General features: G+C 53.2%; 1 protein-coding gene across 1 annotated transcript; it reads right to left on the bottom strand.

The window, feature by feature from the left end:
- Nucleotides 1–2351: 2351 nt before the first annotated feature.
- On the bottom strand, nt 2352–24395 carry IP6K3 (inositol hexakisphosphate kinase 3). The gene is made up of 6 exons (XM_079147198.1): nt 24197–24395; nt 15425–15765; nt 8627–8837; nt 7263–7438; nt 5951–6126; nt 2352–3935 (listed from the first exon to the last, which is right to left on the bottom strand). Exons 2-6 carry the CDS (start codon nt 15621–15623, stop codon nt 3477–3479), a joined length of 1221 nt encoding a protein of 406 aa, XP_079003324.1. The 5' UTR covers nt 15624–15765; nt 24197–24395; the 3' UTR covers nt 2352–3476.
- Nucleotides 24396–25724: the final 1329 nt, after the last annotated feature.

Here is a 25724-nt window from a genome sequence, read left to right as displayed (position 1 = left end):
GTGGAATCTTAGTGATGACATCATGATCCTCACACTTCCCTGTTTCCCTCTCAGGCCCGAGCATGGAGCTGCATGTGCCAGGAACTCGGTAAATGGGAGAAGGAAGGAAGGGAGAGACTAACTAATGAAATTACAAACACATGAATGAGCTCCTTGGCCAGATTTTCAAATATCTCTACCATCTGGGTTCTCTCCATTTCTCCACTCTTCGTTTCTACTCTTCCCAATCACGGAAACCTCATTCTGAATGGGTCAGTATGTCCACAGGTGCTCGAGCATGCTGGACTCTTCCTCTCTCCTACTCTGCCTCCCTTGCCTAGCCCCAGCCCCTGCTCCATTCCTGTCACCCAGGACCCAGATGAAGCCCCACCTCCTCCAATAGTCTCTCTGCTGACAGCAAACCTCTTTACCTTTTTTTTTTTTTTTTTTGGTACCAGGATTGAACCTAGGGATGCAGAACCACTGAACCACATCCCCAGCACTTTAAAAAAATTTTTTTAAATTAATTAATTAATTTATTTTAGAGATAGGGTCTTGCTAAGTTGCTGGGGCTGGCTTCGAACTTGCCATCCTCCTGCCTCATCTTCCCGAGCCACAGGGATTACAGGAGGGCACCACTGTGCCTGGCTAAACCTCTTTAGCTTAAAGGTGTTTATAGCGCTGATCACCTGCACACAGAGATGCACCCTTCTGATCACTGTCTTGTGTGGTGTTGTCAGTTCATATGTATTATTTTGGCCTCCTCAACTAGAACCTAAGCTCCCCATGAGCTGCATCTTCCCCAGCATGAGTAAAAAGACCAGAACAAATAGCTTCTGATTGCCACATTATTTAGAGTTCCCTTGCTCCTTCTGCCATGGGTGTGTGTGTGTGTGTGTGTGTGTGTGTTTTATTGGAATTGAACCCAGGGGCACTCTACTACTGAGCTATCTCCCCAGTCCTTTTTATTTTTTATTCTGAGACAGGGACTTGCTAAATTGCCCAGGCTGGCCTTGACTTTGCAGTCTTCCTGCCTCAGCCTCCCGAGTCACTGGGATTACAGAAGAATGCCACCATGCCTAGCCCTTTTGCCATTTTTGAGTAAACTTAGACTGGTGACCCAAATACATAAATGTTCCCTATTTTCCCTTCTTTGTGGGTTTTTTGTTTCTTTGTTTTTGGTAGCAGGAATTGGATTGAACTCAGGTATGCTTACCCACTGAGCCACATTCCCAGCCCTGTTTAGTTTTTATTTTGAGACAGGGTCTCGCTGAGTTGCTTAGGGCCTTGCTAAGCTGCTGAGGCTGACTTTGAACTCAGTTCCTCCTGCCTCGGCCTCCATCATGCCCAGCTCTGTGTACCTTTTTTTGTTCTCCTTCTTCCCAGGTTGGGATCAACTGGGTGGGCTCATTCCTCTGAGATCCTGAATCTGCAGAGCAGGCACAAATTTCCAGACCACAGTTGCCCCTTCGGGTCCAGCAGTCCTGTAAGAACAGCCTAAACCAGTAGCAACTCTCCCTTTCTTACCATAAAGTGCGGTTTTGTTGGGGCCATCTTCGGGAGGAGATGGGAACCCGGGCTGGGCCTCAAATGTTTTGGAGAGGAGGAAGGAGGCTTCACTGGTGAAGGGCACCATGGGGAGAGGTGAAGTGAGAAGGGGCATCAGGGGAGCAGGAGGAAGGACACAGAGAGCAGCTGTGACATGGTGTGACCAGGGTGGACCAGTTGTGAAGACTTAGATTCCAGCTGGCCATTCGTCCTGTCCTCAGGCAAGTCCCACAACACCCAGAGCTAGGAGTGGGTGGGGGGCGAGAAGCTAAGCCAGGGAGCTTTGATTTATATGGGGTGGTACCAAATTCAAGCAAGAAAGTGGCCCAGGGTATTTAGGGCTCCATTTTGTCATAAGCAAATATTTAGTTTGAAGCTGGCTTTCTTTTGCCACCCAACATGCTCTGGCTTCACTTTTCCCCATATGCAGAGTCTGCAAAATAATTATGTCATTACCTTGGCCAAACATAATTTGGGATTTTAAAGTTGGCTTTAAAAAATCCATACAATGTATTCCAGAATTAAAAAATTTTATGACCCAGGCCACTCTTTTCCTTCTGAGTGTGGAAATTTTGAAAACTCGACAGCAGTTATCCATTAGAATCCAACAACTACTTAATTTTGCATTGTATAAGTTTCAAATGAAATGAAAGATCTGGTGCCTGCCTTGCAGATACATGCAAATATTTTATTAGCCACCCTTTCCACCCGAGTTCCCTGAAGGATTGCGGGAAATCGGGGAACTATTCCTGCTGTGTACTCTACTCATTCATAAATTGGAACTCCCATACAGTGTGCTGATCAGAATAAACAAACAGAAAGGGTAATAAGGCCCACCAATAATCGCTGGTGACCTCAGCAATTTTATTAACAAATTTATTTCCCTAATTGGGTAACGTATCGCAGCGCTTAACCCAAGGGCATTGTAATAGGTTCCCACACTGCAGAAGAAGGAATTAATTAGAACTGTTTGCTCTCGTTTCCTATTTACACTTGTCCACCAGTCTTGTAAACATTGGCCCTGGTTTCCTCGGTCCTCCAGGTTCTTTTCTTTAGACTCCCCCAACCCCCCTCCCCCTATAAATAAACAGAAAGCAGAGAGTAGAGTTTAACACCAGTGGTTCCTCCTCAAGTTGCATTTCATGGTCAGAGTCATTTTATGGTCAGAATGTGGCAGAGTTTTCACCCCCCATAGGCACTGGGAAGTCTGTCAAGAGTCCTTTCTCTGTATAGGCAAAAATGGAGAAGCAAGGTCTTGGTTTACTAGTGCTCGTACCTGGGTGTGTCCTTGTCCATTTATTTATTTATATTATTATTATCTTGGTGCTGGGGATCCAAACCTAAAGCCTTGTGCATGTGAAGCTCATCGACTATTGGGGTGCATCCCCAGCAGGCGTCCTTGTCATTTAGAACCTGGCCATGGAGCAGGAGACAAAGGCAAGTCAGTTCCATACACCTTTGCCCCACCCACTCCTCTAAGAAGGTAAGAGGCTCTTGTTGGCTCTGTCCACCCATGGAGCTGCAGCCCACACAGGCAGAAAAATCCATGAACTTGGGAACTCATTCTTCAAGACTTCTTCCAGTAGGGTTTTTTTTTTTTTTTTTTTTTTCCCTCACAGCTGTGAGGACTGCAGCAAGACAAGAAAGCATTCGTAGATGCAAATGCTCCAGACTCTGACTGCAGAGCTGGCCTCTGACTCCGTTGCTCCACCATGGCGCTACTTCAAACTGACTAACGACCAGCATTACAGGAGATGCCCGGCATGTGGAATTGCCTCCAGGGTGGAATTCTTTAGCAATCGTTAATGCAGTCTGCCACATATAGAGATGGCTGTTGAAGGTAGATCTGATTATTAAAACATCTAAGGGGTATCTACCCTATCCTAGCTACCAATAGGTCCCTTTTCAAAATCTGTAGCCCAGAAAATTCCACATAGTTCCAAGAAGTTTCATTCTCCCTCTTGGATATCCTGCAGAATCCCAATGAGATTTTCCAGGCCAAAAATATAACCAGGATCTGGTCCATCGTAGGTGGTATGCTCATTCCAGGATCCCTTGTAGGTCGTGTGGGCGAAGTCGATCATCCGAATGTCCACTTTGGCCAGACCTGCTGGAGCACTGCCAGGGGCCTTCTGTGGAGCTTCCTGAGGATGCAGGTCACCTGGGGTTGGCTCCTGCCCGTCGTAGATGATAAGGAGAGAGCTGGAGTAGAACCGGTATGAGCTCTGGCTCCGAATGACTGAGAGGAGGGCGCGGAGCCGGTGCAGGATGGGCTCCAGGAGCTCTGCCCGCAGGCGGCTTCCGTCATGCAGGAATTGATAGAGTGTTTGTCTGAAGCCCTCCACTGAGAGCTTTCTTCCGTAGTATTTGTCTTTGCAGAGAAAGTGCTTCTTATCCGTTTGATAAACCTTACATTGAAAAGAAGAAAGAGAAATGTGAAGAATTGGAATTGTAAACTTTAAAAAAATTGCCCCTGCTACAGTCACAGCGTCTCAAGCTCCCATAATCTACAAGCATGTTTCCAGGAGATGCGGGGCAAGAGGAACTGAAGTGAGCAGATGATCTTCCCTCTCGCCTCAGTGTAGCTTTTGCATTTTCAAATGCTCTCTCTGCAAGACTTTAATAGTAATCCAAGGTCTAAAGATCCTTTACCCTACAGGGTTGACCCTCCACCCACGAGGCAACGATTGGATCTCCTCTCTGGTGAATTTCCAATGTCAACCTCCAAATGATGATTTAAGCCCTGGCTTTGGGCCCTCTTCAATTTAGATATTAGCAAACCCAAGCTAGAAAGCTTTAGTAGGAATCTGAAATCACAGCCAATGGCCTTGGAAAGCCAACTAGATTAAATTCTTCCCAACAAAGTTTATAAAGCCCTTTCTCTGCAGATTTTAAGGAAACAGTATTGGTTCTTGAGGTAGAGTGGGGTGAATTTCCAGGAGATAAAAAGAAAGGCTAGGGCAGGTGTGGGCAGGGTTTGTAGGCAGACCGTGCAGCTGCTGGGTGGGGGGAGGTCTGAGTGGAGGAGGGAGGTTTATAGCTGCTCTGTGGGGCTGGTGGTGCCTCTCCTTGGCACCATCTCCCCTCCCCTCCCCTCCCCTGCCATGTCTTGGCCACCAGAAGGGAGCAGATGGAAGAGAGCTGCTGATGGGGGACCATGGCAGCCGCCCCCATTTCATTCAGATGGCAGAGGCAGCAGCAGAAACTGAACTGAGGCCGGCGGCTGGCCTGGAGGGAGACTAGTCACACCTGGGCAGGGCTGCTAATACCTGGCTAAGACAGCTTCTCAAGTCTTTCTTGCCTTCAGATTACATGATATGTTTACAGAAAACCAGGGTTGGAAAAAAAAAAAAAAAAAAAAAAAACTCAGAAAGATCTGATAGGCTTGGTGTCGCCTTTGGAGGGCTGGAGTTTGGCTGCTAAATTAGCCATCATAAATACATGACAGGCATCACTTTCTAAATAAATCAGATCAATTTCAGAAGGTTTGAGGTCCAGAGAGAGATTCCATTTACACCACAAATCATCACACTCCATCCTCTTGAGGACTGCGTTCCAAGCCTTCCCAGGGACATCTGTGCAACGAATTTATAGACTCGACTTCCAGCTTCAAGGGGTGGCAGTTTCAATTAAGGAAAGCTATAACGTTTACCATCAAATCGGTGTCTGGTTTTGCTTTGAGTAGACAGACTGTAAGGGTAAAGGAGTGGAGGTAGTTTATCCTCCGTTCTCCGCAGTCCTGCCTTGGCCATGTTGGAACAGCCGTGATGAGACACGGATCAGGGCAATAAGGAAATTAACCATCCCTTGGTCTGGGTTTGGCAGGTTATGACCTTCTCACTTTGTTAACCAAACCAGGCAGCAGACACAGAAAAGGTGGATGCAGAAGAGGGGATAGCTAATAAGAATTCCAAGAGCAGACCGAGTCCCGTGTGGAGGAGAGGATTCTGCTTCATCAGTCAGGACAGCGCGGGATCAGGAAGGCAGAGTGCACCCTCTCTTAGTTCTTTCCGCAGCTCCTGCCACACACTGTCATCAAAGGCCTCTCTCAACATGGGCAGGAACCATGGGGTCACTGCGGAAAGTTTCAGCTGCCAAAGACTGTGAGACCAAGCTAATAAATGGTGGGCTTTTGCCATGACCATCCTGAAGGGTGCTCTTAATAAAACCCAGCATGTGGGCTGAGGCAGAGTGCTTGCCTAGCATGCACAGGCTCTGGGTTCTGTCCCCAGCACTGCGAAAGCAAGACCCAAATAACCAATGTGTCCCAGACCCAGAGATGCATTTCCTTCTTGAAAAAGTGGTCCCTGGCTGCCTCTGTTGCTCCCTAAAAGTGATGCAGGGAGGGAGGGGGCTAGGGACTCTTCTCATCCCACAGCAGACATGCCAGGATGCCCACCCGGCTTGGGTCCTCTGCACCTACCTGCATGCCGCAGATGCGCACACCCAGGCAGGCCGAGGTGCTCTGTGCACACTTCCTCATGTGGCGAGCCTTCTTCTCCTCAGATGCATCGTCTCCGTGCTGCCGGGTCCCCATCTTCAGGTCCAGGATACAGGGATGCGTGTACTGTGACACTACATTTTCCAGCAGCAAGAACCCTAGTCATGCTCAGTTAAGGAAGGGCTCTGAGGACATCAAGGCTACTCTCCCTCCAGAGGTAGTTAACACGCCCAGAAGCTGCCTGGAATGTCCCTGCTCAGACTGTCATTCATTCCCTCCGATTTCCTCCCTTACAGGCGAGCCCTCACTATTACGAATGCAAGGTATTAGCTTTGCAGGCTGCTTTAATAAGTCCATGTATTTAGGAGGAGTTTATGAGTATGTGAGCCTTTTTTCCCCTTTTCCATTTTGCTCTGAGATCGAAATTTAATGCAGGCGTGAAATCCCTGGCAGGCCATGCCCAATTTACATTTCATGGCGGAAAATCACAAGGCTGAAACCTCCAGTCACTGAATGGGCCAATACCTTTTGGGAGAAGTAGGTTGATGCTCGTTTCGGAGATGAGTTGCAGGAATATTAATTTCAGAGGAGTAATTATCCTGCAAAAGCTTCTTAGGGATTAAGGTTGCAGATGTGTCTTAGTAAATACTGTGAAACCAGCTGCCAGTTTGCAGGCAGCAGCCCAGTGGTGATGGAGGGGCATTTCGAATCTAAACTTGCTCACTGAGGATATGACAGCCTGTGGGGGCGGGCGTCTGCCTCCTCCCAGAGTCCGCCCCATGAGCATTTCCCTAAAGGAGGACCCACACTCCCTCCTTGCCCCAGGAGCCTATGGGAAGATACTTGAAGGGAGAATTTGGCCCTCTGAGCCCCCACCTGCCTGCACCCAGAGTGGTGTTACTCATTCCTGTCTCCCTATGGAGACCCTGCCCCTCCTCATCCTATTGCCCAGCTGGCAGAGACAGGTCAATGGCCCTACCAGGGACATCGTATTCAGCTTAATTCCCAGTCTGACTTCTCCATCCTCTCAAGTTTTCTTCTGAAGGGATCTGATCTCTTGTAGGTCCCAGGTTTGTGGTCTTGTGCCTTTAAGTGACCCCTCACACCCGTCTCTCTCTTCCTATCCCAATCCCTTGGCCCTGGGCATGTCTGTCTCCCCTTTCCACCTCTGCCCCTTGTCACTCCGTCTCCTCTGTCTCTGCGTCTCCTTCTGTCTCCCTGTCTTCCACTGCTCCTGCTGGGTGTGCTTTCCTGCCTGTGGGACCGTGTGTGGTGGGGAAGGTGGCAAGGATACGGTGACGCTTTTCCTCAGGGTACTCGGAGCACAGGCGGGTCAGATGGGCCTGGTGGCAGTGCAGGCCCCACGGGTTAAAGCTCCTCCTCTCAACCTGGTTTCCATTAACATCTTGCACCAGTGAGGAGACTTGGGCGTTGAGGTGGAACTCAGGCCTCAGGAGCGCCTTGGCGGGGCTGCAGGCGTGGGAAGCACAGGGCGCCAGTCAGGGTAGCCACAGCCAGAGGCCAGGGAAGGACGCCTGTGCTGACTGCCCAGGCTCTCCAGGACACGTTCTGACAAGTGCTGTCCCCAGCTGACATCCAGGATGTCTCTCTCTGGCTGCCAGGAGACAGCTGCAGGGTCCTAAGTGCCCTCTTTGCCCAACTTGGGTCCCTAGCACCAGATCACACCACAGTGCAGTCCTCTCAAGCCCCAGGTGGCTCCTCAGGTGTGTCACCCGCAGAGGGCTGAGGTGATTCAGGTTCACTAGTAAGCCATCTGGAGTATTGATGCTCTTACTGTTGAGGCACACAGTATGGGGCAGCCACCCCACCTGGAGTCTAAGGCTGGGGCTTGGGCTCTGACGCCCTGGCATATTGTTATCTCCTGCAGGCCTCAAAAGGCCGCGAGGAGTGTGGGGAGGGCGGTGGAAGACACGGAGCCCTGGTGTGCCCTCCTTCTCCTGGCCTCTCTGCATCTTGGCATCTCCATTCGAGAATGGAGATGTGTGCTGCTTCCTGCCAAGCCAAGAGGCTTAATTAGATCCACTGGGCTCCTTGGGGAGGGCCGTATTGTCACTGCATTAGCTCCCTTTTGTTTCCCTTAAATGTTTAAAAAATCCCCAGGGATCCTTTCTGTCTGAGAAAGACCATCAAACATTACAGAGGCCCCGGAGACCTCTTCGAGGACCTCAGGCCCCTGTGTCTCCGAGTCTCCCACGGACTGCCGCATCTCTTCTCTCCTTTTCCCGTCCTAACCGCTAAGGAAAGAGCTGACTTCTGAGAGAAATTAGCCACACTTCCTTTCTATAAACAATTCCAGGGTTTCTATTGAGCACATTCCCCTGAGAGACACTTCATGGTCTCCATAAAACAGATATTTAATTAAACAAATAGTTACCAAATACCTGCTCTATAGCACAGCGCCTGTGCATCAACCTCAGGTGAAATGCACGGTAATCCTCCTTCTAGAAGTGGCATTAGAGAAAGCCCCTCCCTGGCTCTGGCCACACTGGTTGTTCTAGAGAAAGCCTTCATCTGAATTTCTCAGTTTTTCAGTGCCAATCCTAAGGGAGGGTTGGCCTTGGGCGCAGGTGGGTGTCGCGCTGGTCCCTGCCAAGGGACACGCACCCAGCTTCCTGTCACCTGCGCGGGAGCTCTCACCTCTCCTTGAGTGAGTGTGCCACCTGGGCCTGCTGCCGCTGGGCCAGAGGGCGGGAGCCACCACCACTGGTGGTCTGCTGAAGTGTCTGCCAGATGGCCACTGCCGCAGATTCCGGGGAGACCTTGAAGGGCTCCCGGTTCTCCTTCAGTGGGGGAGCAACCAGGCTGAGATGGCCCCTGCTGTCTCTCCGGAGATGCACTGTGATGGTACCTGCAGGACACACGAAGCAAGGAGGGGCGATCAGATGGAATGTGGGTCTGTGGTTGACAGCCGTAGAATTCAGTTTAATGGCACTGACCAACCTCCCTCCTTCCCAACTCCTCTCTCACGGAAGAACTATGTGGCTGGCCTTGTTTCCCATAAACCCGATCTGTTCCTGAACGTGCCCCATGCCTTGGGCTGGCCGCCACACGTCCCCTGCTGTATCCCATGTTTGCCCCTTCCTGCTTTAAACAGAAGCACCTTCCCTCTTGAATTCCTCTTCCTTTCCATGCAGTCCCACCTTCCCAGTCATGCCACAGCCCACGTGTCCCACCTAGGGGGCCTCTGAGCGGGTCCCACTTCAGGGTGCGGCAGTGCAGGGAAGCCGGGTTACCCCTTCCCTCCCCTTTGCTCTTCGCCTCCTTCATCATCCTTTCTTTCCCCTCCTTTTCTCCTCGTCTGACCAGCTTCTTCCAGGAATCCCTCCTCATGCAACCTTCCAGCACTCAGGATTCCTCCATCCGCTCTGCCTTTTACGCCGATGCCGCCATTTCCTCGGTCAGAGGCTCTGGCATGTGAAGGTCGTTGTTGGACATGGTTCTGTGAGAGCTCCCCAGCCTGAGGCTCTGTAGGTAGAGGCCAGACCTCTTCCCAGGAGCCTGGCACCTGGTGGTGACTGGCATTGCCACAGGGCTGGTGGCAGCACAGATGTGGCCAGGTGGGCAGTTCTTTGAGAATGGGTTTGTTCCTGCCCTGCTTCTCGAGTCTTCTCTGTCAGCTCCCCAGCCCCAGTGCCCTGCGGCTCTCTCCATCCCGCCTTGTGTGTGTGTGTGTGGGGGGGGGGGGGGGGTGCTGACCCTATCCAGTGCCCCAGTGACTTCCCTGTGCTCCTGTTTCCCAGTGGCTCTGGCCAGCGGAGGCTCTGGCAGGCGTGCGAGGGTGGGAGGAGGAAGGCTGGGGCACTTGTGCCATGGCTCCCTCCCCGCGCCACTGGCCAGGTCTGTTTGTGCATTGCTTAGCCGGTGACTCTGTCCCCCTCACCCTGCCCTTCAGACCTGGGGCTTGAGCTTTCTGGTGTTGCCCACCCTAGCTGCACCCCACTTCTGGTAGTTCTAAGCCTGTGGGCACCTCTACAAGAAGCCCCTGGGAAAGAGTCTCCCAAACGCACCATTTGCTTTCTGCCAGGACCTTGTCCCATGTGCTCCACGCGGTCCATCTCCTCCCCGAGCCACTCGGTCACCCCCAAGTGTGAGTGGCAATTTCTGCTGAGCTGGCAGTAAGGGCTGCTGATTTCCCTGCCCACGTCCCTGCCAGGCCCACCGGGGCTACTCAGTGCAGACCCTCGTTCCCAGGGCTGCTCTATAATTCAGCAAGTCACTCTCCAGGGCCTCCAGTGCCTAGCTCAGCACTCTTCCTGGGCCTATCCTGTCATCTCAGATCCCTAGTTCCCTAATTTTAAAGCCTGGGAGGGACAGTTTCTCCCCAGCTCCTGAAAAAAAAAAAAAAACGCTACTTTTTGCCATCCTGACAGTAATGGCAATACTGTGCCTGAGCCTTGCACTTTGCAGGAGGGCGTTTTGATCATCCTGGAGCAAGCCCACCATCGCCATTCTGTGTGTGAGGGCATGGGGCTAGCAGCAGGTTGGGGACAGAGTCACAACAGTACCACAGTTACCATGTCTTTCTGCCCACTGGGTGTGGTCCCGAGCTGGCACTGTGTGCTTTTCATTTGTGATCTCAGGGCGGCAACCTGCCTGGAAGGTGGTGGTTAGTACACATGGAGGCTCAGAGGCCAAACGTGCATGGTTGGTATGGGATGGAGCTCTGAGAGGGCCATGCCAGACGTGGGCACAGAAGAAGGGACACACTGTTACACAGAGGCAGAGATTCTCTGGGGAGTGTCCATTGTTGTCACATTGTGTTTACCATGTGTGCATAAGGTGCACTCCTGCTGTGTCCCCCGTCACATTGGTTCTGGTCTTCTTGTTCCGTGACCCAGAACAGAGAAGCCTCAATTTCACCCCCTCAGGAGAAGCTGTCAGCACAGAGGCCTGGGAGCACAAGGACATGGGGTTTGCATTTCTATCCCTGTGTCCTTGGGGAAGGGCATTACTGTATTTGTTTTAGGGAGGAGAACTGTCCTGGAAGCCAGCATCAGGCCCCAGAACCAATTCCTTTTCCTGTGATAAGGGGAGAGAGCTGGCTGGCCTGTGTCCATCCTGTCCTTGGGGACCTCCAGCTGCCTGGGGAGCCCAGGAAGGTGGACTGGCTCTGAGCAGCCTCTTTCAGATCTTATAAAGTTCAAGATAGCAACCAGCGACCCTCTGACCTTTTGCACTTGAGGGGCTATAGTGACAGGCCTGCCAGAAACCATGGTCCCAGGGAGCTCCGGGCCTGGAGGACTCTCTGGAGGGACAAGAAATGTGACCTTCACCCACTTCTCCAGGCGCCAGCTCTTGCCTGATCTCATCAGTTCTGAGTGTCTGACTAAATGGAGAGCAGAGGTGTAGATAACGCAAAACCAATAAAACGCAGAAGTCATTTCCATCTCTCATGTTGTCAGCCCCACGCTGCAGATCCGTGTCCCCTGCCTCTCCCGTCTTTGGTGTGTCCTCTGTTGGGCTCAGTGTCTTCTCCACTTCTGGCTGTCTTCCCCTCCCTGTCTCTCTCATGTACCAGTCTGTGGCTCTGCTCAGCCCTTCCCTGGAAGTGGCCCTGCCGGATGGGATCCTTAGCAGAGAGCCCCCTTGCACATAGCCTGGAGTTGCCACGGCAGCTTGTCTGCGGACTCCAGGCTCTTCAGTACTTAGATTGTTCTTTTACTCGGGAACCATAGCCCCTCTAGCCTGGCCTCACTTGTCAGGTGTCCCTATGAGAATTAGGCCTGGAGGCCCAGGGGCCCCCAGAGCTCTACTGCCTCTGCCTGGCCAGGACATTTCAGGGCCCAGCCAGAGCCCCACTGCCACACGGGTCGCCCCACTCATCAGTCCTCCCCATGCATCTCAAGCAGAGTCCATGCCGGCTAGGCAAACGAGAATGCTTACTACCATGATTGGCACACTAAAGCATCTCAGCAATTTTGGTTTGGCTGAGCAGCTTCCTGAGTCTTGGTGAATATTCTGTCATGTATTTATTTTTAAGCTTATGAGAACATTTGCTCGCCGCCGCCTGTAATATGAATCTGGCTGAAGTGTTGGCCAACTGGACCTAAGAGTATGTCCTCATCCACCCAAGGCTAACAGGCAGGCCGGGAGGTAGAGGGGTGCAGCCCCAAGGTACTGCCAGGCGTGGGGAACCCAGCAAAAATCCAGAGTGAGCTTCTGGCACAAGGAGGCTGCCCTTTGGAGTGACATCCCTGTCTGAGGTTCCCCTGTTGCCATTGCTGCAAGGCAACAAGAAGGGAGAGGGTGTGTTCGGTGGCATGTGAAAGCCACCTCAGAAATGGCCCCTTTTTCTAAGGGGCCATTCCTATTGAGGAGAAATTGGGAAATCCCTGTGAGAGCCTTGTGGGCATTTGAGTTCCCCCGACTTGAGATCACTGGCTGAGTGACACCTATCAAGTTATGTCTCCTTTCTCCTTGGGCGAGGCCTCTCTGAGCACTGACACCCAAGTCCCTCACTTTAGCCACAGTGTAGCTGGGTGGAGTGGGCTCCACCCTTGGGAGCCAGGCCTTGGGGCTTCAAATCCTGATTCTGCCTCTCCCTGGCTGAGTGGTCTCAGGCAAGCTAGGTCAGTTCCTTCTGCCTCAGTTTCCTCATCTGTGCATGGGGGTAATAAAGGTGCTTGCCCCAGAGGCTTGTGAGGATTATATGAATTAGTGTCCAGAAACCACTTGCAGGGGCCAGGCACAGAGCGAACACTAAGAATTAGCTGGAACTACTTCTAGATTTGATGAAACCGGCAGCTTGCAGGACCTGAGAGCCCGCAGGACCCTCCCCATCTACAACCTGACCTCAGCTCCAGGTCTTCCGGTTCCACCCAGGCATCTGGGAATGAACCCTGTGGTCCTGCTTGGTGCTGGGCCTTTTTCTAGTGTCTCCTTTTGTATTGTGTTAGATGGTGTTTGGACCCTGCCCTGAAGGACTGGTCAGTGTGGGCTCCTTGTTTCTGCTTCATCCGAGCCTCGTGCTTGGGTGTCACCCCAGTGCATGCACAGGTAGGTTGGTGGTGGAGGGGGTCTGTTACTTTCTCATCTGAGTGTCCTCATCGTTGTTGTATGAAGACCCCTCCTTGACAAGTTGGGAATATCACCTCTGGCAAGAGCCCTGAAGGAAGGGCTGGGGCATTGATACTTTCAGCCCTGGCCCTGGGCTCAGGTTATGGATGGTCTCCAACATAGTCCCTAACATAGGGTGATTTGACTTACAATTTTTTGACTTTATGACAGTGCGGAAGCCGTATGCATTCAGTAGAAACTGGACATCGATGTTTGAGCATTGGTCTGTCCAGAGGCTACCCATAGGTGGCACAGTACTGTCTCTGATGCTGGGCAGTGGCTGTGAACTGGAGCTCCCAGGGAGCCTCAGTGTCATGAGGGGAACAGCTAAGACTCCAGTGTGCTGTGTTGCTAAGCTCCAGTGCTGGGTAGAGTCAGTGTGTTAAATACATTTTTTAAAAAATTTAATACCATTGAACCCAATGGTGTTACATCCCCAGTCCTTTTTGAAAATTTTGAGACCGTCTTTTTAAGTTGCTGAGGCTGGCCTCGAACTTGCTATCCTCCTGCCCCAGCCTCCTTAGTCACTGGGATTATAGGTATGCTTCTCCACATCCGATTATTAAATGCACTTTTGACTTAACAATATTTTCAATTTACAGTTAGCTTGTTGAGATATAACCCCATCATAATTTAGGGAGCATCTGTAATTTCTAAGTTATCAGAGTCCCCAAGGGAGTGTCTCCAAGGAAGGCCCCCCCCTGAAGGGGAAAACCTGGCTGAGCAGAAATCTGGACAGCAGACCATTGCCTGAGGGTGTCAGGAATGGTGCTCTCTCCCTCCCACGGAGGTTTGGCCTGGTGTAGGCGGGGTGCAGGCTGGGGCTGGGATGGGGTCCCCTGTAGACTAGAGCAACCCCTTTCCCTCTCTGGCTTTGCCCACGGGGGCCCTGACAGTCTTTCTCAGCTCCTCAGCTGTGCTGGACAAGCGTGAAATGCTCCTGGCAGGAGTCCGCCCCATGCCAGGGCCTGCCACCCCTCCGCTGGGTTAAGTTCAGTTGCAAAAGGACAGACATTAATTCCAGTGGGTGCACTGACAAGATGAACAGTGACCCACAACCAGCCAGGCGACACTGGCCTGCGGCCTTGGAAGACTCGGCCCAGCCCAGGGAGACAAGGGGCCTGCGGAGGCGGCTGGGACTGTCCTCTCCTTTCTCTCAGGACATGATGCTGAGCCACCTTGTCTCAGACTCTCAGGAGAACCTGGCAGGCTGGACTAAAGTTCAGGCATGTGTGGAACAGTGCTCAGAAGTAATTCCTGGGCCTCAAGGTGCTGGTCACCCCCTATCAGTGGTTCTCAATTGGGACCATGCTAAAGATGGATTCCTGGGGTCAGGAATACTGGGGATTCTGGTCCACAGGTCTGGGATAGGCCAGAGGACCTGCAAGCATGCACACCCATGGGATTGTGAGGAAGTTGGTTGACCCCAGATGGTCCTCTGAGAATGTCAATGTTGTACTCTGAGAATGACCACCAGTGCTAATGGTCCTGTCCCTCTGTGTTGTCTTGATCATTGATGAGCAAGTGGGTTTCCCCTGGACTTATTTGGAGGTCAATATTACCTTCTCCATGGACCCTTTGACAATAGGGCAGCGGCTTACAGTTGTAAATCTAAACTTCTTCAAAGAAAGTCTTTCCTCTGAGAGCTCATCCCAGCAATATGGGGGCCGCCACATGGAGTCCACCCTGCAAACTTCATTTACTAAACACAAGGTGTGGACAGACACCTGCCCTGGAGCCTGGCAGGGGCAGCAGACAAGGAGACCAGCAAATCCATAACCAGGTCCCTCCACACCCAGCTTTCTCTCCCCAGAGCCACTTCCTGCTCAGACCTGAGACACATGTTGCCCATGTGTTTCCCCAGTTACCCAGCTACACCCCAACCACAGCCCATCTCCTGGCTTTGCCCTTTCTGGATGAGAGCAAAAATTCTGGATTCCTAAACAAGCATATCCCAGCTTCTCCAATCCCTGTCTTGCCCAAGGTTCCTGAGTACCTCCTGCCTGGACCTTCAGAGGGAGGTTAACAAGGCTTCAGCCTGTCCTGTGGTTAGCCACAGTAATATGACCAGCTATGACGCCCCCAAGGCACAGACCAGAATGGCCCCACAGGGACAAGTGAGACTAGGGTATAATTTAGTCCATTTTCAATTTCTCGAAGCCTGGTGGCTTACGCTAATGCACAGAGAAGCCGAGTGGCATCATACTTCAGACCTGGAGGCTTTGAAGAGCTCAGCGAAGCTAGGACAGTGAAGGCCAGCCCTGCGGGGAGAGGGGCACGTCTCCATGGCAACCCTCACACTCCCACAGCATAGCACATGAGAGAGCATTGGGGCCAGCAGACGAACCTGGCCAGTATGGCGGGGCTGCCTGCACTCACCTTTGTACTGTGGGGTGAACCGCTTCATGGCCAGCGGCAGGGATTCGTAGAACCTCTGCTCCTGGGAGATGAGGGGCTTGCACACGGTGTGCTCATCGTACTTCATCACGCTCAGGTGGCCCCCGACCTGATGCAGGAAGGGCTCCAGCCGCACGCCCACCCAGGAGTCCCCAGCGTCCACATTGTCCTGCACGACCATGGTGCGGGAAGATCCTCCAGCAGAAGGTAAGGGGCGGAGGTAGGTGCTCCCGGACAGCGCGCAGGCTGGCTGTGGCCCCACCTTCCTCCTTCTCGGCCTTGATAGCTGTCACAGCACAGGTGTCTTCCTGGTGGTGGGCTCTCTAGAAAGGAGAGGAAGGTGGGATTATGTGAGGGAGGTGGTGTACCGGGGAAGCAGTGCTGGGAGGGTCCACAAGGGCCCCAGCCTCCACCAGAGCAGGTTCCTCCCAGTAGCTCACACAAGACTAAATAAGTTTCGATGACTTCTGGAGTCATCTGTCACAAGAAACTGGTCACAGTGTTTGCCTCCATGGAGCAGGGGTGAGGGAGAGACTTTAAATATTGTTTTGTGCCTTTTGAATTTAAATATTAAAATATTTTTGAAAAACCGAACATGCACAGCTGTAAGTTTCCAGAGTACAGAACTTGGGTTCTACCTTCTCATCATGCTGCCTTCCTTTGGGAGCATCGACCCCAGCCCAACAAGAAGCAAGCAGAGCCCCCGCTGTTTGGGGAGCTCACTGTCTTGCAGGAATGTCTTATTTTTGTGCAGCACAGCTGGGTACCATCAATTCACATCACGGCTACATTATGTCATTGCTGTGTGACCTTGAGCAAGTTAGCAGAAATCCTCTCTTGGCCTCAGTTTCCACATATGTAAAACAGGATAATGATGCCTACCTTATGAAGTCAGGGACAGAATTGAGATGAGGGCCGTGGAAAGGGTAGCCCTGTGCCCAGAGCAAATGCTCAAAGTGTGTATCATCCTGATTTCTGGCGTTACTGCTATGGCAGTCATGTTCCCCATGGCTCTGGGTTGTAGGAAAGGCAGATTTCATTGCTGCCACTTTGCAAAGTGTCCTTTGGCCCCCGTTGCTCCCTTCACCCTCCTGATCATGGGCAAATACTGGAACTCTGGGCTAGAAACGCAGTCCCTAAGGTTGTTCTGACTTTGTCTCGGGAGGGTGCCAAGAAGACGCTTCGAGGGGAGGCTCTTGCCGCTGTGTTTGTCCCATCTGAGAGGACAGTCCCGCAGCGGTGCCCATCACCACCAAGTTATTAATACCCTCTCCCTCTGCTGGACTCCTGGCTGCGGATGTGACTGGGCCGGGCAGCACTGGGCATGATTAACCCTCTAATTGACCTTCAGTCCAGGCCGTGGGCATGGCTGGCTGGCTCCGTGCACAGCGGTGATCATCGATTTGTTCAGGGCTGGCTCCAGCAGCCGTGGCATTGAAAGCCTCAGCTCAGTCCATTCTTTTCCCCTCACGGGCTCCCGTCCTGCAGGCCACAAAGTGTTCCCCTTTTTTGGTGCTACTGGGGACACTAATTGCTCCTTTAGGAAGGGGAAGAGCGTGGGTTCTGCTTGGCACCTGTGCATCTGCTTTCCAGATGAGGTGTGGGGAGGGGAGATCCGAGGCCTCGGGTGAGGGGCGGGCCTGGGACAGGGGGGAGGCCCTTTCTGTGCCTCTGCCCTGGGGCAGCATAGGGGCAGCCTGCCTGAGGTCTGTTCCAGGAGCTGAAAGAAGCTTGTGGGAGGTGTGTGGACAGGAAGGGAAGCAGCCTACAGGTAGGTGACATCTTCCACTGCATAACACCTCGGTTATGGGACCAGATAGCACAGTGGTGTGGCACACCTGATCCTACTTGCAAGTTTGGAGAAGACAAGAAAGGAAAAGAGAAGGAAAGATCAAGGCAGCCCCCTCTCCCTGGGCTCACTTGCGTGTCAGCCTTTGCCAGCTGACCTGTCCCCAGGCAGAGGGAGGGCTTCCATCACTCACACTTGTCTCCCCAGGGCCCTGTCCAATACAACCCAGGCCTGGTCTCTCCAGATGCCAGCCCAGGCGACCCACATGTCCCAGCTGGGCCCAGGCAGGCCCTTGTGCTGCTACACGGGGCAGCCACCACCCCTCCTCTGTCCCTGCATCCCTGTCTCTCCAGAGAGTTCTAGGGACATGGTTGTCACCCCACAGTGTCAGTAGAGAGAAGAGTATCCCTAAGTGGCAGCACACGTGCAGTTTGGTGTATGTCAGGCGAGGTCCAGGAGCTTTATGAAGGTTAACTGACTTACCTCACGACTCCTCTCTAAGGTAATCAGTATTATCAGCCCTTTTATAGATATGGACATTGAGGCACAGAGGGGTTGAGCAGCTCAGTGGGAAGGGGAGGATGGAGGAGGAAGGAGTGGCGGCCCCAGCCCCCAGCATGGCCTGAGCCCAGTAGGGTGGGCTTTGTTGCCACTCTGGATGCTTCCATGGCTTCACCTTGGCCCTGAGGCTGACCTTGGATTCCCAAGGAAGCTCGAGGCTTTCTGTTTCTATCTTCAACTCTGGGGTCAAACCAGGGAAGGTCCCATTCCTCTGTGAAGTCTCCCATCACTGATCTCAGTTCACAGAGCTTCCTTTGGCCACGTGCAGGCACTTCTGCCATTGGCGTGGGCCTTGGCCTCGGATCCACGCCCCTGGGCCCTGCTGTTTCCTAGGAACACGGCGTGAGGAGTCAGGAGCTGAGATCTGTCCCAGGCCTCCCACCAGCTTGCGGAGGCCCCGGATGAGCTGGATGACCACTGCAGTCGCTTTGCCACCCACTGCCACAGCTCTGTCATGAGGCTCAGATGACAGAATCGCAGAACTCCTTTGTGGAGTTCTTTTTGCACATCTCCGCCACTTGGGGTTTGTCACTGCGTGGGTTATTCTCAGGATGACTTTGTGAGTCAGCTGGGGGGCTGGGTAGACAGGTGGAGGGCCTGTCTGAGGGGGGCCTCCCCCCTATCTTGACACATTTGCAATTCCAGTGCTTTGAAGGGACACAAAAGTCCCTTTCTCCAGTCTTTATCTCTTCCTGCAGCCCGGGCCCCTTCCCCAGCTTCCTTTCCTAGAGCTCTTTGGGGAAGCGTAAGAGGGAGGAGGAGGAGGCTGGTGGGGAAGGAGAGATGCCTCTAGTTGGAGGAGCTCAGCTAGGGGCTGCCCCTCACCCCCAGGAAGTGGGCAGGTGGCCGCAGGTCCCTGTGTCTTCCTATCCTGTCGTCGGGTCATGTTCTGGGTGAGGTAACTCTGGGTCTCACTCCAGGACACTCAAGGCTAACTTCTGCTGATGGGGCATGGCCATGGAGCTGTGTCAGGACACAGGACACGAGCTGTCTCTATCCCCGTGGGGCCTGGGTGACGGCCAGCCTGCTGCTGGGCTGCAAGACACTCCCTGGCAGAAAGGAGGGTCATGGACAACAGGGGCCCGGTTGTCCTTGGCAGACGGGACAGATAATAATACCAGTGATTCTAAGACCCTGAGACCTTACTGATGCCAGACACGATGACGGATGTTGCCCACCCAGCAAGGTGGATGAGGGCACCCTGACCCGTCCTGACCGGCCCACACGGTTTGTTTCCAGAGAGCCTTCGTATGTACAACCACTACCCATGCACAGAGCCCAAGCCCATTAAAAATCACGGGAGAGGCTCATCTTAGGACTCACTGCTCCCATTTTGGGGAAGGTGGCAGGTGAAACCACCAGTCACACTTGTAAGGGTGCAAACTTAACAAACCAGTCATGGACTATGTCTTATCAAAGTCTTTTATCTGGAAACAAACTGGCCATGGTCCTTGCCAGGACCGTTCACAGATGTTCTTCTGTATCCTGTGGGCATGTGGTGTGGTCGCAGCTTTGAAAGTAAGTGCAGCCATATGACTTGCTTTGAAAAACAGAACATGGGGGTGGGGAGTGCAGGTGATGCATCTGGGTGAAAACTGAAGGAGCAGTTCCCCATGTTCTCTCTCCCTGGCCACAGGAGTCTTGGAAGTGTGTGATCTGCTGGCCTGGGTCTCTGAGAGACCATACACATCAGATCTGTAGCGTGACAGAGAAGGAAATCTCTGCTGTGTTCAGCTACTCAGAATTGGGGGTGTTTGTTATGTAGCATAACCCAGCGTCTATCCTGACTGATTTACCAGCTCATAGCTGGTACCCAGCATGGGTTTCTTAAGTTGCAAGCAACTTCACGTGAGTCATGTGCTCACGTATAACAGCCATTCCTCTTGAGCATTGACCCTGGACCACTGTCTTTACAATCACACCTGTTCCTCAAGGTAGTAGTTTTCAGAAGAAGAAATCGAGAGTTAGAAAAGTAGAAGAGTGTTCCCAGAGCTGAGAGCTGAGACTCAGACACAGGGTCTGTCATTCTAAACTTGAAGTCCCACCTTGCAGTCCTCCTGGCGGGGATAGTGCCTATCAAGGTGTGGGCTCTATCTGGGCTCCTGAGACCCACATCATTCTTTTGAGGGTCAGGACCTGTCTAAGGCCCACTCCATGCCATATGTATGCCTCAGGGATCCAAGTCAGGGACGGGAGCCTTCCAGGAGCTGCTCTGGCTGGACAGCAAGAGTGCCACTCCCGGAAGCCACATCAGCAATGCCAATTCACAGGGCTGTGGGTGAGGGGCTCCCACCTGTGGGCTGGTCAAGATCTACCCACATCCACATGCCCTCAAGCATTATCTGCAGACTAGAAAACCATTTACCCAAGGAGCACTATAATTTCTCAAATGTATGCAAACATTCTGGTGATTACCAAAATACAAATTCATTTAAAGGCATTATTGAATTCCTAGAGGTTTTTGTCATCATCTATTTTCTCAATCAACAGATACTAAAAGTATAATGAGCATCGCACAGGGACTGGCAGGGAAAAAATCATGTTGAAAAGTGAGTCCTGGAGGCGATGGGATGTAGTCAGTGGCAGAGTGCTTGTCTGGCATGCATGAGGTCCTGGGTTGGATCCCAGCACCGCTAAATGAGTAAGTAAATAAGTCCTGGTGGGAAGGTTAGGAGAGCTACTGCCCCCTGCTAAGAAGGGGGTGGTTCGAGGGGTCTGGGAAGGGGTCCAGGAGCAGGAAAGAGGTTGACTAAGCCTCGGGGAGCCTGCTTCAGGGAGCATGTGTATATGAAACAATAGGAAAGGGCCAGGTCAGGGCAGGGATGGGTGACTGGAGTGGACGGTCATGTGGAGGAGGAGTGGGTGAGTATGCTGGGACTGTGCTTGTCTGGTTTCACACCTGCCCCCAGGTGTCAGGAGAAGCTGGCCCAGACCCCAGCTCAGCCGGGGAAGGAGACCGTCCCTTGAGATTACTGAAGCCTTCTGGATCACATTCTGATAAATTTTAGATGATGGGGGGAGGGCATTCTGGGGAGAAGATAATTAAGAAAGAGCTTGTAGCGAAAGAAGCCTGCAATATAAAATCTGGCAGGCTGCACAATTCAAAAGCAGCATGGTTTATGGCCTGCCCTCCTCTCGCCTCTGAAGCTCTAACGTACATTTCCCAGGCCTCTCAGAGCCAGAGGTTTGGGACAAGTACCATTCAATGTCCTTGTGATGCCCAAGGGAGCATTTTTTAATCTATTAGAGATGAGAAGACCCGAAAACCATTTAAAACTGCTTAGGTCGTAATGGGCAGGAGAATTTTGGAGTTTCTCTCATGGTTAAGGGTTGTGCATCATACAGGGCCATCCAGGCTGGGAAGACACAAGCTCATTTTCCAGAGGGGGGGAAAAATGGCATTTTGAAATCCATTCTAAAAATGACTCAAGGGCCATAGAATTATACGCCCTCCCCTGTGCGGTTCCCCGGCTCCGTGGGATCAATACCAAGCTCTGGGGGACTTCACACATCACCTTCACAGCTATGGCTGAAATATGTGCCTTTGGAGAGCATCTATTTTCTGGGGAAGGCTGGATTTCCAGAATCACAGAGCAATACTTCATATTCCTCAGTCACAGAAACTTATTTCAGACTGATTTTATCCTTCGAGAGGGGATTTTTTTTTCCTCCCTTTTCTCTTAACATTTAAAATCTCCCAATGTTTCTCCAGCTTGAGGACCAAATACGATTTTAATACAGCGATTATTGGTTTAGAAGCCCTTCAGCCACTGACAAATGTACTTAGCGGCACCAGCAATGTTCTGATTTTGCTGTCAAGGCGAGAGAAACATGGAGGAAAAATGACTGAGGAAGCCAGGCGCCATTGGAAGGACTGATCTGGGGGAGGCAGAGCTAGGGGTTTCTCCTTCCCTGCACCTCCGTAGATCCTGCCCTGGGACAGCACCCAAGCCATGGGCAGTAGCAACTGCTCCCCCAGGCATGCCTTGCTCCTGCTGACCTTGCCTCTTGAAACTGTACCCAGGATCTTGGACATTGCTAAACACCCAGCCCCACCTGCACATTTCCCGTCCTCCACCGCCCTTCCCCTCAGCGCCCACCTTTCTCTGAGTAATTTGATTGGCCACCTGACTTGTGCAAGAGACCAGATACGTATGGTCGCAAGAAAGGAAGAACTCTTTATGGTCAACACACCATCTGGAGGCAGAGCTGCGCGTGTGCACGTGCGTCTGTGTGCACGTGTTGGTGAGCCTGCACGTGTGTGTGGTTGGGCTCCTTCACACCAGAGCTGGTGGGCCAACTGTGAAGAGTGATCTCTTAGGGAGATCGCAAGCAGGGCCGCTCTCCAGCAGAGGGCAGTAGCAGACTCGCAGAGATCAGGGAGGCCCAGAGAGGGCTGAACTCCATCTCAAAACTAAAGCCAGAGCCACCTCCACACCCAGCAACCAGGGCGCTGCTCTGGGCTTGCCCAGGCTGTACCCAAGCACCCAGATGGCAGCTTGAGACCAAATCTGAGCAAAGCAGTGTGGTCCAAAGTGAACCCCACTCTGTCAGTGCCTCCCACCCAGGTCCACACCAGAGCAGACACACCCCACGCCCTCCTCAGCAGCCTGCTGGGCCATCCAGTCCTAGTATGAGACAAAGCACAAATGCAGCACCACGTGCAGCCCCTCCCTGGCATACCCCTCCCCTCCCACCCCCACTTCCCCAGCCAGCACACAGGTTTCTTTCCCTGAACAACCTGTGCTCATAAAGTTTATTGCTGTTCCCTGCGGCTCCTGGCGAACAAGATAGCAACCATATGGATTTCTGCCCGGGAAGGATTTATACAAGCACCCTGCTCCTTGCAGAAGGGAGCAGGGGCTGCTGCTGGCCATGGCGTGGGCTCAGCCTGGACTGACCCCAGGATGCTCTGAGACGTGACGGGGAGCGTTCCAGTGACCACAGGTCTCACAGGAGGATTTGTTCAGGTCAATGATAAGGATCACAGTAGGATAGGCATGCAGGGAAACAGAGCTGGAGGGAACCAGAAAACTTGATCTTGCTTCAAACTCCTTGTCCCTTCTTCTCTGGGCCTCAGTTTCCCTCTCTGTACTGAGAATGGTCTGACCCAGCCATGTCTTTATCCTGCAGTGGGACAACTGGCCCTTCAATTCATCACCTCAGCGTGGAGAGGGTCCCTGGAGGAGGTGGGGTTGGAAGGGCCTCTCCAGATTGAAAGAGATTTAAGGGACATGCTGACACGCTGTCTCAATGAAATCTTGGTCTAACAGCATTAATTAGGGCACTAAGAACACGGCTGGCTGCAGCTGTTCTTGGGAGTTGTTCATTTTGTTGGTGGGAAATGGCCGTGGGGTACGGAAGAACCCACGGAGGCGCTCTGTGTGGGAAGGCAGCGCCGTGAAGTCCGTGAATCACTTCAGAATCCTTAAGCCTTGATGAAGCAAATATGGAAAAACTCAAAACAGCTGTTTAGATCCAGGTACAGGCTCTGCGAGTGTTTATGATATCATTCTATTTTTCCCTGTAGGGTTTTTCATAATAAAAAGGTAAAGGAACTGGTAGCTTTTTAAAAAAAATACAGAAGCCTGCGTCCCACTCCATGGATCTGAATCTCTGGGGAAGGGACCCAGCATGGCGTATTATAAGGCCCCCAAGAATCCTGAGGGCCACAGGACTGCCTCTCATTCACTGAGGGGCCTACAAGAGCCCCAAAGGAGGTAGAACCCCAAGACTCTGCCAGGGCCCACGCAGTAGAGGTGACCCTGACTGATTCCATGACACCCCTTCTCCTTGGAGGTTCTTACCTCCACCCTTCTCCACAGGACACTGTGCCCCAGGGACGCCCTGCACCCAGGCCCCAGGTCACTGCCCACTGGCACTGACGTCACCCAACCCCTTGGCCCCATAGGGTGGAACGGTGGAGCTGCCGGGACAGGACATGCCGATCCTCGGGCCCAGGGAATACTGTGGGCTTCTCCTGGACACCTGCTAAGGGGCTAACCCAGGCCCGAGTGGGATTCCTTGGCTCCAGCCCTGTGCTTGCGGCCCATGGCCGCCTCTGCAGTTCCGGCTCACCCGCTGCCCTCTCTGCCTTCACACAGGGGACAAGCTGGAGGATTCCAGGACACCCCAGGAAGGGGACAGGGGGAGAGGGAAGAGGAACAAATGCCAGAATCTCTATAATGCTGAACACCACCCACCAGGCGTGCGCGCACTCTCAAACACACACACGTGCAGATGCATGGAGACACGGGCACCTCCACAGAGGGTCCTGGCCAGCCCTGGGTAGAGGCGAGACCCCAGAGGAGTTAACAGGCCCTATGGCCAGGAGACCCTCTCTCCTGCGCTCAGGCACTGCCATGGCTGACATGCCACCCCGCCCGTGCCTTTCCAGCACTCACCAGGACCTCCTCCAGGGGCCAGGGACGGCGAGAGGAAGGGAGGGCTCAGGCAGAGAGGAATGCCGTCTCTCGGTGCCCACCATCTGCAGGCGTTGGCAAAGGCCCCGTCAGCCCAGAGCACTCTCCACTCCAGCCCAGGGTGGAGAGGTCTGCTCAGGAGCGCTGGGCTGCCAGTGGCCTGAGAAGGGAAGGGTCACCTGACCTTCTGGGGAAGGGCTGGCAGAGGCTGGCATGTCCAGCTGTCAGCTGGGTGTTCTGTGGCTCTGGGGCAGGGCCAGGGGTCTGGGAGGGAGGGGGATAAAGAGGAGGAAAGAGGAAGAGAGGAGAAAAAGGAGGAGTGGGCTGCAGTGGAGGAGAGTCCTCTCAGCTGCCTGGATGGATGCCAGGCCCTGGGCACAAGGGCCAAAGGACTTGAGCTCCCCTGGGGCTGGAGGCCCACCTGTCCCTTCCGGCTTCTCCCTGTGTGGGCATCGGCCTCCAGACTCTCAGTGGTGGCCTCCTCTTGGGATCAGAGACTCTGCCCACCCCTCTCCAGCCTCTTTCTGGATCCCGACCCCCATCTCCTGGTCTCCCCAGACTTGCTGGGCTCCTCTACCAAGGCATGCTGGCTCTTCCACATGGCCCTTGCTCCTCTTCCACGTGTTCTGTGTGGTGCTCGTTCTGCACAGAGGCCTGTCCTCCCTCACTGCCCACCCTCAGGTGGGATGGGAGACAGCCCAGGCCTCCTGGTCCTCAGCGGCACCATCAGCTCCTGGGCCTGGCCCAGCAGGAGCTACTCGGCCGTTGCCTGGCTGCAGGAAAAGGCTGCAGCAGGTATGGGGGCCGCCTGTCCACAGCTGCCTCCCTGGGACTGCCTCAGCAAGTCCTCTGCTGTGGACAGACACAGGCCTCCCACACCCAGACAGGGCAGAGCCTGCACTGTGACAGGAATTCAGGGGTGCCCTGAAGCCTGGTGGAGCATGGGACTGGGGCACTGTGCAGGCCACCGCTGCTCCCCTCCCCCGCAGGGCGACAGATCACATTCACTCATTGAGGGAAGGCAAGTGGTTAGGCTGCCTGTTAGTCCTGATCCTGGGTGCCCCCCCGCCCCTGCTGGGCTCTGGTTACTGTCCCTGGAGGAGGGTGTGACCTGCTTTCCTCAGCTCCCCTCTCCTCCCTGACTGGACTCTCCCTGCAGCCACAGGGTTGAGTGGGACACCCTCGGGGGTCTACAGGGAAAGGGACTTCCCATGGAGCAAGGTGGCCAGTGAGTCTGCCAGTCTGGGTTGGACCCCGGGTCTCCTGAGGGCCAATCACTCTGCGATGTTTCTGCGCTTCTGTTGTTGTTATAAGGAGCCAGTTTCTACAGGATTTCTTACTCATCTACTTATTTAACAACATTTTTTAGCCCCTAATATGTGACGAAGGCACACGGCAGGGACAAGACACGCTGGAGCTGGCTTTCCATTACGCAATCAAATAGGGCACTTCATTCCTGTCCTCCCTCCCTGGCCAAGTTCCTTCCATGGTTATTTTTCCGAAGCTCAGC

The sequence above is a fragment of the Sciurus vulgaris genome, assembly GCF_902686455.1.
Source record: "Sciurus vulgaris genome assembly, chromosome: 7".
Taxonomy (NCBI): Eukaryota; Metazoa; Chordata; class Mammalia; order Rodentia; family Sciuridae; genus Sciurus; species Sciurus vulgaris.
Note: the sequence above shows the minus strand (reverse complement) of the source record. Positions and strands in the feature narration are given on the sequence as shown.